This window comes from Aquarana catesbeiana, linkage group LG03 (assembly GCF_042186555.1).
Source record: "Aquarana catesbeiana isolate 2022-GZ linkage group LG03, ASM4218655v1, whole genome shotgun sequence".
NCBI lineage: Eukaryota > Metazoa > Chordata > Amphibia > Anura > Ranidae > Aquarana > Aquarana catesbeiana.
Window position 1 is genome coordinate 19,347,439 of NC_133326.1, and position 14,692 is coordinate 19,362,130.

At 42.3% G+C, this 14,692-nt stretch overlaps 1 protein-coding gene across 2 annotated transcripts in view; it reads left to right on the top strand.

Annotated features, from left to right (window-relative positions):
• Positions 1-14,692, top strand: part of PCSK6 (proprotein convertase subtilisin/kexin type 6) — a 338,484-nt gene that overhangs the window by 247,690 nt on the left and 76,102 nt on the right. Inside the window, exons 11-13 of one of the 2 annotated variants that reach the window (XM_073618353.1) lie at positions 6,249-6,366; positions 12,247-12,435; positions 14,145-14,281. In XM_073618353.1, coding sequence (XP_073474454.1) covers positions 6,249-6,366; positions 12,247-12,435; positions 14,145-14,281 — 444 coding nt within the window. Of the gene's footprint in view, positions 1-6,248; positions 6,367-12,246; positions 12,436-14,144; positions 14,282-14,692 lie in introns of those variants that run through there. The other variant, XM_073618354.1, reaches the window with a different exon arrangement.

Below are 14,692 nucleotides of genomic sequence, written 5' to 3' on the forward strand. Positions count from 1 at the left end.
AGGGGGTCAGACAGAGCTCATTCAGCTTCAGTTACTAAAATCCTAGAACGCTGCACATTCCTCGGCTGCTACAGGTGTCGGCCCATAATCTGTTGTTAAATTGTTAAACTTTTTCTTAACATCATATGTAGTGTAAGGGCCCGTTCACAATAGAGAAAAAATTGTTTTTCAGGGTTACACAGATACCGTTTTTTTTTTAATCGCCGTGTTCCGCAGGGACTTGCAGTCAGGGAAGGCAGGTAAGGCAGAGCCTCACCTGCCATGAATATAAAAAAACAAAAAAAATATCAAAAAAACAAAAAATGATTAAGCTTTCAGGGTCGTAACTCAGCGACCTGGGATCAGAGACCTAGCTGAAGTCCTACCTCACCACTGGTCAAAATTTAGGGCTCCTGGGACCTATGGATCCAGAGATACGGGGCCTCTTGTGCAGCCTACATCAGAAGCTACATACAGAGTGGCCAGTTTAAATACAAGCTGGCACACTCTGTTTGCAGCAGACTGAGAGGATGAGCTCACAGTGCCTCTCACGTCTTGTCAGAGACACTGAGCTCAATGGACTGCTTGGAGCCTTTGACCAATGGTAAAGCACCATTGGAACAAGCTGTCCAATAAAAATGCTGCAGTGGAGGCACACCTCTCACTGCAGTGTCATAGAAGGGGCATGTGCCTAAAAGACACATGCTCCATTCCAGCCCAGCCCTCTTAACTAGAAGGAAAAAGCATGGGTTTGTATATAAAATTTACCCACAATCCCATGTTTTTCTTACATAGTTAAGAGGGAGAATGAGAATCTGCTGCCTGTTGAAAAGGTACTGTTATAATCAAGCTAAATCCTGTATTATGCTATAGGTTATAACATTTATTATTGATCTATTTACTGTGAATTTATTGGTTTGAAGTTATAACTTCAAATTTCAATAATTTGTCCGTTGAGCCACCTGCTTGAGTACAGATTTTGAAAATATAGTAAATTACCTTAAAAACAATATATAATAATTGTATATTACTTATGGTAATTAGCCCCTTGCCATCCAGGCCAATTCTGACACTTCTCTCCTACATGTAAAAATCATCATTTTTTGCTGGAAAATTACTCAGAAACCACCAAACATTTTAGATAGATATATCCACCTCTCAGCCCTCAAATCTTCTACTCCCACACAGTGGAAAATGGCTGTTGCCGAGCATGGGGCTCAGAGTGGGGGAGGGGGGGAGCGAGCAAGCCCCGCCGGCACGGTCTCTCAGCCAGGGGAAGAGGAGAGGAAGAGGCGAGCCGTCCGGATCAGCAGAGATTTGTCCACTGTAATAGCTTTCATTAGAATTTCCCGTGTTCCCAGAGCTCACCGTCACACAGCCCCACCTCTTGGCCCCGGCGCCTTTGACGTCGCACGTCCCGCATTGGACCGGTGTTCTGTCTATCAAAGGCGCCCGGCCAAAAGGTGGGGCTATGTGATGGTAAGCTCCGGGAACACGGGAAATTCAAATGAAAGCTATTGCAGCAGGCAATCCCGATCTCTGCTGATCCGGACGGCTCACCTTTTCCTCTGCACAGGTGAGGCTGCAGTAATGGGCACCGTTGAGGCTGCATTGGGCACAGGTCACGCTGTATTGGGCACAGGTTGAGGCTGCACTGGCAAGGCGTTGTTGATTTTTATTTTTGTAACTTAATCGTGCATAAAACATTTAAGTGTCATTTTATGAGATCATTTGAGGATGTGTTTAGGGGCGGGGCATGGTAGGGGTTGGGTGGGGCAACTGGTGGCGAGTAACCCTTAAGGACTGGCTAGTAGCTCAGGACTTGAAATTTTGAGCCCTATGTGTATATATATTTGTGTGTGTATATATATGTATATATATATATATTTAGCAGACACCCTAGGGAATGAAATGGTGGTGCTTGCAACTTTTTTATGTTACACAGTACTTGTGCAGCAATTTTTCAAACACGTTTTTTTTTGGGGGGAAAAAAACTGTTTCATGAATCCTAAAACAAAACAAAAAAAAAAACGCTACAGTTAGCAGGATTTTTTTTGTATAATGTGAAAGATGATGTTACGCCGAGTAAATAGATACCTAACATGTCACGCTTTAAAATTGCGCACACTCGTGGAACGGCACCAAACTTCGGTACTTAAAAATCTCCGTAGGCGACGCTTTAGAAATGTTTACAGGTTACATGTTTAGAGTTAGATTTATTGCTCTCGCTCTAACTTTTGCGGCGTATGTAACCTGTGTGTATCTGGCTCTGATACTAGCCAGTGCCTCACCAGCCACTCACCTCACCGCACCTCCCTGGAGTACCGATGTTTTTAGTCAAGTACTCGCTGATGCCAAATAACGATACTCTGTGATGCAATTTGCGTCCATACAAATTGAATGGGTCCAAATCACACTGCAAAGAATCGCATACGATTTGAACAGGAATGAAATGTTTCCTGTCCAAATCGCATGCGATTTTCTCCCCACTGCTCCTGTGTGTGTGTGAACGCAGTAAAGAAAGCGAAGTGCCATGTAGTGCAGCAATAGGCAGTTTAATAAAATGTTATCAACTCGCAAAGTACCGTATATACTCGAGTATAGGCCGACCCGAATATAAGCCGAGGCACCTAATTTTACCACAAAAAACTGGGAAAACGTATTGACTGGAGTATAAGCCTAGGGTGGGAAATGCAGCAGCTACTGTAAGTGGAAAAGAGGGTCAACAATGCCCATCTGCAGCCCCACTGTGGCCATCTGCATGCCCCACTGTGGCCATCTGCATGCCCCACTGTGGCCATCTGCATGCCCCACTGTGGCCATCTGCATGCCCCACTGTGGCCATCTGCATGCCCCACTGTGGCCATCTGCATGCCCCACTGTGGCCATCTGCATGCCCCACTGTGCCATCTCACTGTGTCCATCTGCAGCCTCATGTCCCTGATCGCCCGGCGCTGTGACATGCGGTCTAGTCGGCGGCCGTGCAGTGTAACAAAGCCCCGCCTCCTCCTCGTCCGTGACGGAACACTGATTCAGTTTCCCAGCAGTGAGTCAGCCTATCACGGACGAGGAGGAGGAGAAGGCAGGGCTTTGTTACACTGCATGGCCGCCGATTAGACTGACCTCACAGCACCAGGAGATCAGGCGCATGAGGCTGCAGATGGGCAAAGTGACTTGAGTATAAGCCGAGGCTTTTTCAGCACAAAACAATGTGCTGAAAAACTTGACTTATACTCGAGTATATACTGTAAATATCTAGTCAAATCCATATCTGCAGTGTCCCTGTCCCGCCAATAGCAAACCACAGCCCCTGGAGGTACTCACAGGGCTGTAGGAGAATTTTCGGGACCCTGCGGGTATAGGGCAGAAGTGATGTGAGTTTGGGGGCGGACCGCTGGACATATCCTCCAGCCCTGTGAGGACCTCCAACGGCCGTGGTGTGCTATCGGCGAGGAGACAGGCCAGACAGAGCAGAGCTCCGTCCTGACAGCAGGGATGTGCTGGATTTTGTTTCCCTGGAAAGCAGCATATCCCTTAGTAAAATCAGTACACTGTGTACACAAAAACACTGGCTAGGCACACATTTAACCCTTTGATCGCCCTAGATGTTTTACCCCTCCCCAGCCAGTGTCAGTACAGTGACAGTGCATATTTTTAACACTGATCATCACTGTATTCGTGTCACTGGTTTCCACAAAGTGTCAAAAATGTCAGATTGTCCGCTGCAAAATGGTAGCCTTGTTACAAGTCGCTGATTGCCACCATTACTAGTATAAAAAAATACATAAAAATTCCAGTATATAAATCCCCCATAGTTTTGTTTGCGCAAATGTTATAGCATCTACAATCAATGTACGCTTATTGCGATTTTTTTTTTTAAACCAAAAATATGTAGCAGAATACATCTTGGCCTAAATTGATGAAGAAATTATATTTTTTTTTCATTTTTTTTTCTGTTGGATGTGTTTTATAGCAGAAAGTAAAAAATATTGTGATTTTTTTTTTTTTTTTCTCTTTTGAATTGTCTGGGGGTTTTTTTGTTTATAGCGCAAAAAATAAAAGACGCAGAGGTAATCAAATACCACCAAACGAAAGCTCTATTTGTGGGGGAAAAAAAATATATAATTATGTACAGCATTGCATGACCGCACAATTGTCAGTTAAAGTAACGCAGTGCCGTATGGCCAAAATTTGCCTGGTTGTGAAGGGGGGTAAAGTTCATCCTCTCTATTTGTCCTGTTTACTACTATCATTGAAAGTGAAAATAAAAGAAAATCACTAATTTTGGGCTTTCCCTAGAAAAGTAATAGAGGGGGGAAATATTCCAATAGGGACACTGGTTCTGGTTATCTGGGGGTCCCCAAGGAATTCCTTTTAGATTGGAGGGATTTCTTATCACTTCCAGTTTGGCTATGGGACAGGAAGTGAAGGGAAATCGCCGCAATGGGACACAGATGGCGAAAACAAATATGATACAGGTTATAATCCTTACTCTATTAAAAATGAATCTGTTGCTCTATCCTAAATGAAAAATAAATTTTGTCTATAGTTCTACTTAATAGAATGTCGTTTTGTCATATTATGTTAGAATGATTATTTTTCGGAATTGGTTCGTAGATTCGGATTCGGTTAGTATATTCGTTATTTTCGAATTGATTAGAATTTCGGAAGAAGGCTATATTTGTTAGGCTATGTTTATTCTGTTATATTTGAATCTATTTTTTCTATTCTATTCTTAGCATGTTCTTTTTTAACTTTTATACCTTACTGTATTTATTGCAATATGTTTCCAATTTAAATTTAATTCAAACTCCTTTTCAAACATTTTCCTAATTCATTTTCTTTTTTTTCTAATTCATTTCCAAATACAAGTTTTTCAAATTTGTTATTTCGTTACGTTATTTCATTTAATTATAATTTATTTTGGGTTAGTTCTAGTCTTGAATACTTTCGGTCACTGCCCCAAGACAAGCAATCAGTAATTTTAGGTCAACTAGGTTTCTCATGTGCTTTCCAAAACATAAAAATATAGTAGCTACCATTACACAGCACCTTTCTCAAAATGCTACTTACCTGGCCTCTATATTACATTGAGCCTGATCCAGAACAAGTCTACAAATCAGAAAATTCAGAATATTGTCAGAACTCATGAGCTGCATATTTGTTCTGGCCATTGGTTCAGACAGCATTGAAGCCATTGGCTTAGTATGACAAACAGGCAAATGGCAATAGCAGCTTCAACAATTCTGTTAGTGCTGATTTCCATTAAAGGGATAGTTCACTTTCACCAAAAAAACTTCCTATGCAAATAGGGGAACCTGTAGATAAAAACAAACACTGCAGACCAAAATCTGATAATGCCCTTGGTTATTATGCACAAGCCAGTTACGTAACTCAAGAATAGGAAATGGAAAAGAAAGAGGGCGCACCAGTCTAGTGCGTTATCCTACAGCATCTGAGGAAGAAGGATGATCCTTTGAAACGCGTAAGCCAGCAGGAACCCCTACTGTCTGGAGACTGTCGATTTCAGGACTATCGAGCTATGGAGGAGTGGCTAGTCTAAGCGAACTTTTTATCTCATGTTTGTGAGAAGTTTGTATCTCTTAACATCAATAAATCTATGTAGGATAATGCACTAGGCTGGTGCGCCCTCTTTCTTTCCATTTCCCATAGATGTTAAGGACACCCCCCCCCCCCCCCCATCAGCACAGTCAATGTTGATGAGGGAATCCCTCCTGCGGAGCTATTGTGTTCTCCTGGTGGGGATCCGTCCCTGCCCGGAGAGCATGGTATTATTGCTAGAGGCTATAGCCACTGGTAATAATCGCATGCCGAAAATACGACAAGCTGGTTGTTCCCAAGTTGATCTTTGGGTGGACTTGGGTACATTCTGCCTGCCCATAGATAGTTTGAATCTTGGCCAGTACCTGCTGAACTGGCCAAGATTCAAGCCATCAATGGCCGGCTTAAGGTGGCCTGAAGTTCATAAAGCAGACACCTCCAAGTGCCATATACTTGTTTTATTTCACTGTGCCAAAATAGCCCTATAACCCAGGCTTGTCAATTTCTGGTGTCCTCCCAATGCTTTTGCCTCCATAATGACCACCAAATATGATAGGTGGACTCCGTAGCCAATAGGAAGGCATAGAGTTTCAAATGGAGGAGGAATCCATAATGGAATTTGTGGCTGATCGCTACGTAAAAGCTTGGGGGTGGGCTGAATTTTATAGTGCAAAAGACCAGATTTGTCAGACTTTTATTCTTTTCAGTCAGCCATCTTTATGGCTTTGGATTGGTGGATGCCGAAGCTATGGTCGTTGAAGCCAAGAAATGGAAATCCGTGCCATCGCAACATGCCTGTATAGGAGCCTCAGACCGAAGGCCAAGGTAAGCTCTGATGTTATGGGGAAGAGTTAAAATTTGTTGGGTTGTCTGCGACTCCAGTGGGGAGATTTTCTCTCCCTTCCTTTGACATCTACACAAGAAATTAAGGCCCAGCATTACCACCAGGAAGGAAGGAGCAGACCCCAATGAAAAGTTCACTGGAGACAATTTATAGAAACTTAGAAGAGTGGCAACAGTAAGAGACTAAGTGACCTATCAAGTCACCTTTTTTTGGGTGGGGCGGGTTCTCTGAGGATAGAACTAAGTTTATATCAGGAATATTTAAATTTACTTAATGATTGAGTCACTGCCTTTGCTGGAAATCTATTCCATGCATCTACTATTCTATCAGTAAAAGAATACTTTTTGATATTGTTTTTTCTCATTACATACTGCTTGAAGCTCCTCCAATAGGGTTGTCCCTAATAGAGGCTCGTAGTCTGGTTGGAGTTGTGCTTTAAAGCAGAAGTAAACTCCCATCTCCTCGCCAAAAAACGCCAAACCCAATTGCCAAAGTTCTCCAAATGTCTGGTAATTCATCAATACACCAATATTTGCATGCTTACTCTGTATAGCGACGAATGCCACAATACTCTTGCTCCCTCTGAGGCCAGTTCAATCTTGGATGTGTCTACTTCCTCTATCCCCTCTTCCACTGGCAGTACACATAAGTATGCACCATCGATAGCTGCATGGAGTTGCTGAAAGGGGGCAGAACATCCCAAAAGTGAATGCCTATGATGGAGCTGGAGGCTGACATCATTCTGGCAAAGGTACTTTGAAGGTGCCGTTGTGGCAAGGATACCTTGAAAAACATGCTAAGCATGTACAGATACATGTCACCTGCTTTAATTAATGGAGATAACGCAGCACACTGAAAGGTTTAGGGGACTTTGCTACTACTATTATTATTATTCAGGATTTATTTAGTGCCAACAGTTTGCACAGCGCTTTACGTGAGGCCAAACAGTACAGTTACACTACAATTCAATACAGGAGGAGTTAGAGGGCCCTGCTTGTTAGAGCTTACAAATCTAAAAGTGAGGGTCAGGTGATACAAAAGGTAATAACTGTGGGGGGATGGGCTGATGGAGAAAATTAATATACAGTTGTTAGGTGGAGGCAGGATAGGCTTCTCTGAAGAGAAGGGTTTTTCAGGGATTGTCTAAAAGTAGAATAGAGTAGGAGATAGTTGGACAGATTGGGTTAGGGAGTTCCATAGGATGGGAGAGGCTCAGGAGAAGTCCTTGAGGTATGCATAAGAAGGGGTAACAAGGGAGCTGGAGGAATGAAAGGAGCGATTTGGTATTTTGAGACTAAGTTAGTGATGTAGCTGGGGGCAGAGTTGTGGGTGGCTTTGTAAGTTGTTAGCACTTTGAATTTATTGGTTAAGTGATTTGCAGTCAATGGAGGTATTGGCAGAGAAAAGCATCAGACCATGAGCAGTTGGTAAGGTAGAAGAATCTGGCAGCATGATGGACTGAAGAGGGGGATGGCCTATGTAAAGGTTAGCCGATGAGGAGGGAGTTACAGTAGTCAAGGCAAGAGATGACCAGTGAGTGAGTTAGAAGCTTTTTGTTGTCATTGGTTAGGAAGGGGCATATTTTGGAGTTGTGTAGGTTGTGGCAGCAAGCTACTATGGATATATGCTGCACTTACATGGTTGAAAGTTTCCAGGAAGAGATTCCTTTCAAAATCATTGTTGAACTACCTGCTTTATTTTGGGGTTGCATGTTGGGCTTTCTTGAATACTTAGTAGGGGAAACGCATTTTCGGTTTTGAATTGTGCAAAACAAACATGACTAAAAATGTCTGTGTGATATATATTTTCCTTCGACTAAACGTTTTAAATTGCTTTGGGCATTAGTGGTCATTGTGGAATCGGGTACCAGAGCATATAGTTGAGCAGAACTAAGGTTGCATTTTCTTTGCATTTATGTCTTCATAATGGTAAAAAGCATTTTATATTTACTAGTATTTATAAAACCCCAAGATGGTATACAGCTCTATAAAATACAGTATACCAGCCCCTGCTCTTGACTTTCTCGTTTCCCTTCAAGAGCCAAGTTGGTAGAGACTTGCACAGAACATTACCAAAATTAACATATTGAATATACGTGTTGGACATGCTTCAGAGCAGTTTGTTTAGGATCAAGGACCAACTTGTGTTTGGTCCAAACTGAACCTGGAAGGAAGCTGTCACTGCCGTCCAAGTCAACTGCCCTGCAGCTACACGTACAGAAAGGGGTGGGAGTGCAAGACATCACTGACCTGATATGGCAATGGAACACAAGCAGTATTTTTCCCTGGCCACAGTTGATTGGACGGGAGTGACTGCTTCTGGGTTTAGTCGAAATCCAAGTTCAAGCCATACCCTGAGCTCACACTTCATAATACCCACTGAGCCTGCTAGTATGTTGTGGGCTGTGTGTGCAAACTTGTGTCCAGAGGCAACCAACAAAAAAAGTAGATGGTCCCTATAAGTTGGAAGACAATACATAAAGTTTTGGGCTATGGTGCTTATAGCCATCATGATGCCACATATTGGTAGTTAGATAAAGTTCCATGCAGATGCTAATGTTTAAAATCACAATGTTACACATTCCGCAGAACAGTTTTGTTAGGGCTAAAGATGAGCTTGGGTTTGTTCCAAACAGAACTCGAAGAAAGTTGTCACTTTTGCCTGCCTACTGCAACCCCATCACCTGCAGCTACACATAAACAAGATGGTAGGGATGCATGACATCATTGACCCGATATGGCCACGTGGTATGAGCAGTATTTTGCCCTTGACCACAGGTGATGGGGTTGGAGTGACAGCTTTCTTTCAACATCCCACAAAAAATTCAGGGAGTAGATAATGTGTCTAGTGGGAAAGCAATCCTTGAATTGTTGGGCCATGGTGTTGTGGCCACCATGATGCCACATATTGGTAGTCAGATAAAGTTCAATGCTCCATGGAGGCCCTATAGTTGAATATCACAAAGTTGCACATGCTACAGAACCGTTTGGGTAGGACAAAGGATAAGCTTGGGTTTGGTCCGAACTGAACCTGGAAGAAAGGGGTCACTCCTGCCCACTGCCACCCAATCAACTGCCCCGCCTTTCAAAAGTGGGTGGGGATGCGTGATGATATTTACCTGATATGGTCACGTTGCATGAGCTGTATTTTATCCTGACTGCAGTTGATTAGACGGGAGTGACAGCTTCTTTCTGACAACCCACAAAACCCTCAGGGAGTAGGCAACATCTTTAGTGGAAAGGGAATCCTTGTCATGTGGAGCCATGGTGCTATAGCCACCATAAAGCTACATATTGGTAGTGAGATAAAGTTCAATGCATATCCTGATGTTAACTATCACAATATTGGGCATGCTACAGAGCACTTTGGTTAGGATTAAGGATGAGCTCTAAACCGAACCCGAAAGGAAACTGTCACTCTGCCCACTGTCGCCCCATCAACTGCCCAATAGCTACACATACACAAAGAGGGTTGGCAATGCATGACATCGCTGACCTGATATGGCCATGTAGCGCAAATGGTATTTTGCCTAGCCCACAGTTGATTGGACGGAAGTAACAGCTTCCTTCTGACAATCCAAAAAACACTCAGGGAGTAGGTAACAACTCTAGACGGAAAGAAATTTGATTGGTTTGGCCATGGTGCTATAGCCGCCATGCTACAAATCGGTAGTGAGATAAAGTTCCATGCAGATCCCTTAGTTGAGGATCTTTATGGGGGGGGGGGGGGGGGGGGGGTTCACACGGCATATAGGAGGGAATTGGATGATAGCTGTAAATGTACTCAGAATATGGCGGCAAGAGCAAAGCATGATATTTATTGTCCTGTTGCTTCTGCCTCTTTCCTGGTGTAGGGGGGTATAATATACACTCCCAGATCTGTTGACCAGTCATTGAATGAAGGGTTTAAAAGTTACAAGCCTGCAGCTAGAAAGATCGGAGCTGCACGGCAGAAGAGGTTGTGTAATAAAATGCCTAGGGCGTGTATATGTGTGTATTTTATGTGTAATATTTATTTTATATAAATTTGTTACATTTTATATTCATAAAAATGTGCCGACATACTGTATGTAAAAAAAAATGTCTAGGGCTTACTGAATATTTACATTAAATATGGATAGTTTTATAAATCCCATTTAAACGTGTCCAGAATGTATAATCTGGTGACGTGTATATATCCTGGAAATTGTTCAGGCATCTATGAATCTGATGGGTTAACGCCGTATTTTTCTGGTGCATGGGCTGGATATCCCAACTCTGTTCACGGCTTGGACTCCCTAGTCATCACTTCCCTGCTGCCTAATGTTGTTTCAGTGTATTGATGCTTTCTAAACCAAATTTAAAGCCAACTGTAATAATATTAGTTGTATTTACAAGCAGAGTATCCCGCTATATTCTGAAAATGCAGTCCTCCTTTTTTTTTTTTTTTTTTTTATGCCGAAAAAGATTCTATCTTATCTGTATCCTGTCTATACATACAGCATGGTACTTGTACTATATGAAATACTGCAGTACTATGTGTGTGCATGTATGTGTGTGTGTATATATATATATATATATATATATATATAGATATATATATATATATATATATATATATATATATATATATATATATATATATATATCTATATATATATATATATATCTAGATATATATATATCTAGATATATATATATATATCTCTATATATATATATATATATATATATAGAGATATATATATATATAGAGAGATATAGATATATGACCACACAAGAAATGACAACACTAAAGGGGAGGGTATCCACAGGCGTGGGAGGGAGAAGTGCACATGTCTCATCCACTTGAGGCATGTACACTGCCCTCCGCCCAGCCACATACATGCACATAAACCATTTTGGTCAGCATGGAGCCCACTCAATACTGCTCAGAGTAACCAGTATCTAGTAAGATCATTCTACTTGTTCCTACAGGCTTGAGAAGATCTGCGAGGACATTGCTATTGCTGTTGTCAATGTACAGTACAAGTATACCAACAAGGCGGATATCAACAACTTCTTATAAAAGCAGATATGTATCCAAAAAGGATAGCGTAGCCACAACAGAGATATGTGTTTTTCTCATTATGCGGACTTCACTTCTCTAATGTGCATAGTCATTTGAAGGCAGGAAGCCCAGCGCATTGCGCTTGATACTTACAAACTGGCAAACGCCCACACACACACAGAACACGTCTCCAAGCCCATGAGAAGGTTTTCATACTGACGGTTTTATCACTGGTCCCAATTCAACCCAAGTGCACTCTGCTAAGAGCGCTCCTTGGTTAAATCAGACACAGGGAGACAGATGACAATCTATACAACACACATAATAACATTTCCACAACACCTTCCAGCACCCCAGCTTCAGCCTGAGGCAGGACACCCTCTCAAGGGTCACAGATAGCCTCCTTAACACTGCATCTCCATCTTCCACCCTCCTGCCCCTGCTGGCATGACTCATCGATATTTAAAGTCTCCCTCCCAGGGATTGGCCAGAGACCTCTAAATATGCTGAGTAGCCCCTCCTAGTCCCCACCCACTGTCTTCCAGAAAGTTCTCCAACACTCTGGAAACAAGGGGAGCCACCATAGAGCTGCTGAGATGAGTCACCCAGCCCGGACCTCTAATTAACCCAGATCCAGTTAAGACTCACCAGCTTAAATGTGAGAGTATGGCTTGTCTACAATAACTTCTAGCACACACTGGAGGGTGCAACAATGTTAATGATGCATTGCATAAAAAGCTTGTGGTATTGCATATAATTTTTTTCCAAATTTAAATGTCAGTTTTCATTGTTTTATAATATGGAATCTATTCACCTGTGTATACCTTTCTACAGGTTCATCAGAGCTGACCAGCTGATTCGCACTACAACCCAGACCAGTGCGTGTGGAGATAACAGTGCGCAACATGTGGCATACCTAGAGCATGTTGTTGTCAGAGTCACCATAACACATCCACGAAGAGGAGACCTGCAAATCAACCTCATTTCCCCATCGGGGACAAAGTCCCAGCTGTTGGCAAGAAGGTAAGTTCCAGATGAAGCCTGCTTCAACCTAAAGAATTTTTATAGCTCCGAATGGAGTAGGGAAGGGTTTACATGTATATTTTAGGAAAATTTGCCCTTCCATATTTACAGCGACAGGAAATGAAGGGAAGCTCTCTGATAGGGACACACATTTTGCCTTGTTTTAGGTCTGACACATTATTGCAATGCACAAAACATGCCTTACTGCATTGTGGTGCCATTAAAGTGGTTGTAAACCCCAGTCATGAAATTTGAACTAAGCACATCTATCGGTAGTATTTGCTTGTCTCACCCCAAAGCTCTAAGTGTCATTTCTCTCTCGTGCTTCGTTCCTCTGTTAGCAGAGTCACTTCTGACAAGTTTCCCCCGACACATGAGATAACATGAGCTAAAATTTATGTCGGGGAGGAGATAAGCACACAGCTTTTTCAGAATACAGCTCTGCATGTTCCTTCCTTTGCCTGTGTGGATGGGGGGGATTTGTCCCTTTTCTCCAATCACCTCTTACACAGTGTGACTACAGTTCTCCAGCCCCCTAAAGACACCAGTCTTTGCACGTATAGCTGCATTTTTACATTAGCATTATTGCACTTTTTTTTGGCGTTAGCGTTTTTTCATTAAAAACACTCCCTATAATATAAAAACGTCAAACGCAGCTTGGCGCGTTTAGATGCATTTAGCCAGGTTTTTGTTTTTACAGCTCGTTTTTACTGCTCCTGGAAGCACAGACTGTGTTTTTTTTTTTTTTTCTACTGCCCCTAAACGCTTATTCCTCTGACAGTTTGTGTGCATGGACACATAGGCTAACATGGAGGGGCTTTTAGAGGCAGTTAAAAAAACGTCAAATGCCCCTAACAGCAGCTGTAAAAATGTCCTGTGTGCATGTAATGTTGATTCCAAAACAGAAGCTGAAAGCACACAATCACTATACAATTCACAAGAGTTAAAATGGTGTTTAATCCATTTTTTTAAGTACTTCTCCATTATTTGTCACCTCCAGCTCTAGGTCACTCAGTGTCCCTTCACTAAACTTGCGGGTGGTAGAATGCACTCCCTGAGCTCTTCACCCAAACAGGGCACTAGGGATAGTTCAAGTTCCCTTTCCTCCGTATCATTGGCTTGGAGGTGGGTGGAGCCGCTGCCGGCTGTGCTACGGGGGGGAGCTGCCGGCTGTGCTACGGGGAGCCGCTGCCGTCCGCCGTAGCTGGCGGTTCTGCAGGGAGCCCGCTGCTGGCGGTTCTGCGGGGGGCCATTGCTGCTACATTACTCAGTTGGGAGCATGCATATAGAGGTGGCTCCATGGGTTTCTGTAAGAGGATGAAGCCACTTTGAAGAAAGCAACCAAGGAAAGGGGTTCCTGGAGAGAAGGAATTTTAAAGCAACCACAGCTTGAGAAGAGAAGCAGACATGGAAATTTGCTTAGTATCGAAGTCTGCAGCAGTAAGACTTGGTGTTATTAAACCCCAATTTAAATATCTGTTACCCACTTATTATTGCATCATCAAGCAGGACCTTAGGATTGATTGAACCATGCACTCATAGTGTAATGTGCAGTCTCAACTTCCACTGATGACCATTTTACAGTACTTTGCTCAAGCAAGAGCTTAGTGTGGACTTATCATTGGCTCAGAACTTTTAAATTGTGAATAGGTTGGTGAGTGCAGGTTAAAGTTTAGTTTTCATCAAATTAACAGCTGATCTTTTTACAGGACATTTGATTACTCCAATGAAGGATTTAAGAACTGGGAGTTTATGACCGTCCATTGCTGGGGAGAAAAAGCGGAAGGTGAATGGATGCTGGAAATTCATGATATCCCATCCCAGTTGCGCAATCCAGAGACTCAAGGTAATTGTACAATATGCCAGTGGTTGAAATACAAGTAATTGTAAAGATTGATAAAAGAATACATGATTGTGTGCAAAAGTGAACACTCCATTTTGACTGGTCATTGGTCAGCTTCTAACCTCCAGTCATACCATATTGATGGGTAGATGATGGCACCTTATCTCTTCATGTAGTCAGAACCAAATATAGCAAAAGTATGGGATTTTCCTAGTACCATCTAAAACCAGCAACATCAAAATATTCAATAAAATGTCTATTACAAATATTGTTAAAATTATAATAATAAAATAGAGTACAGCAATATAATTACATCATAAGGAATAACTCAAAACATAATAGAAGAATCTAGATGTCTTGTCCATCTAGATTCTCAGTTTGTCATGTGTCATAGTTACATAGTAGGTGAGGTTG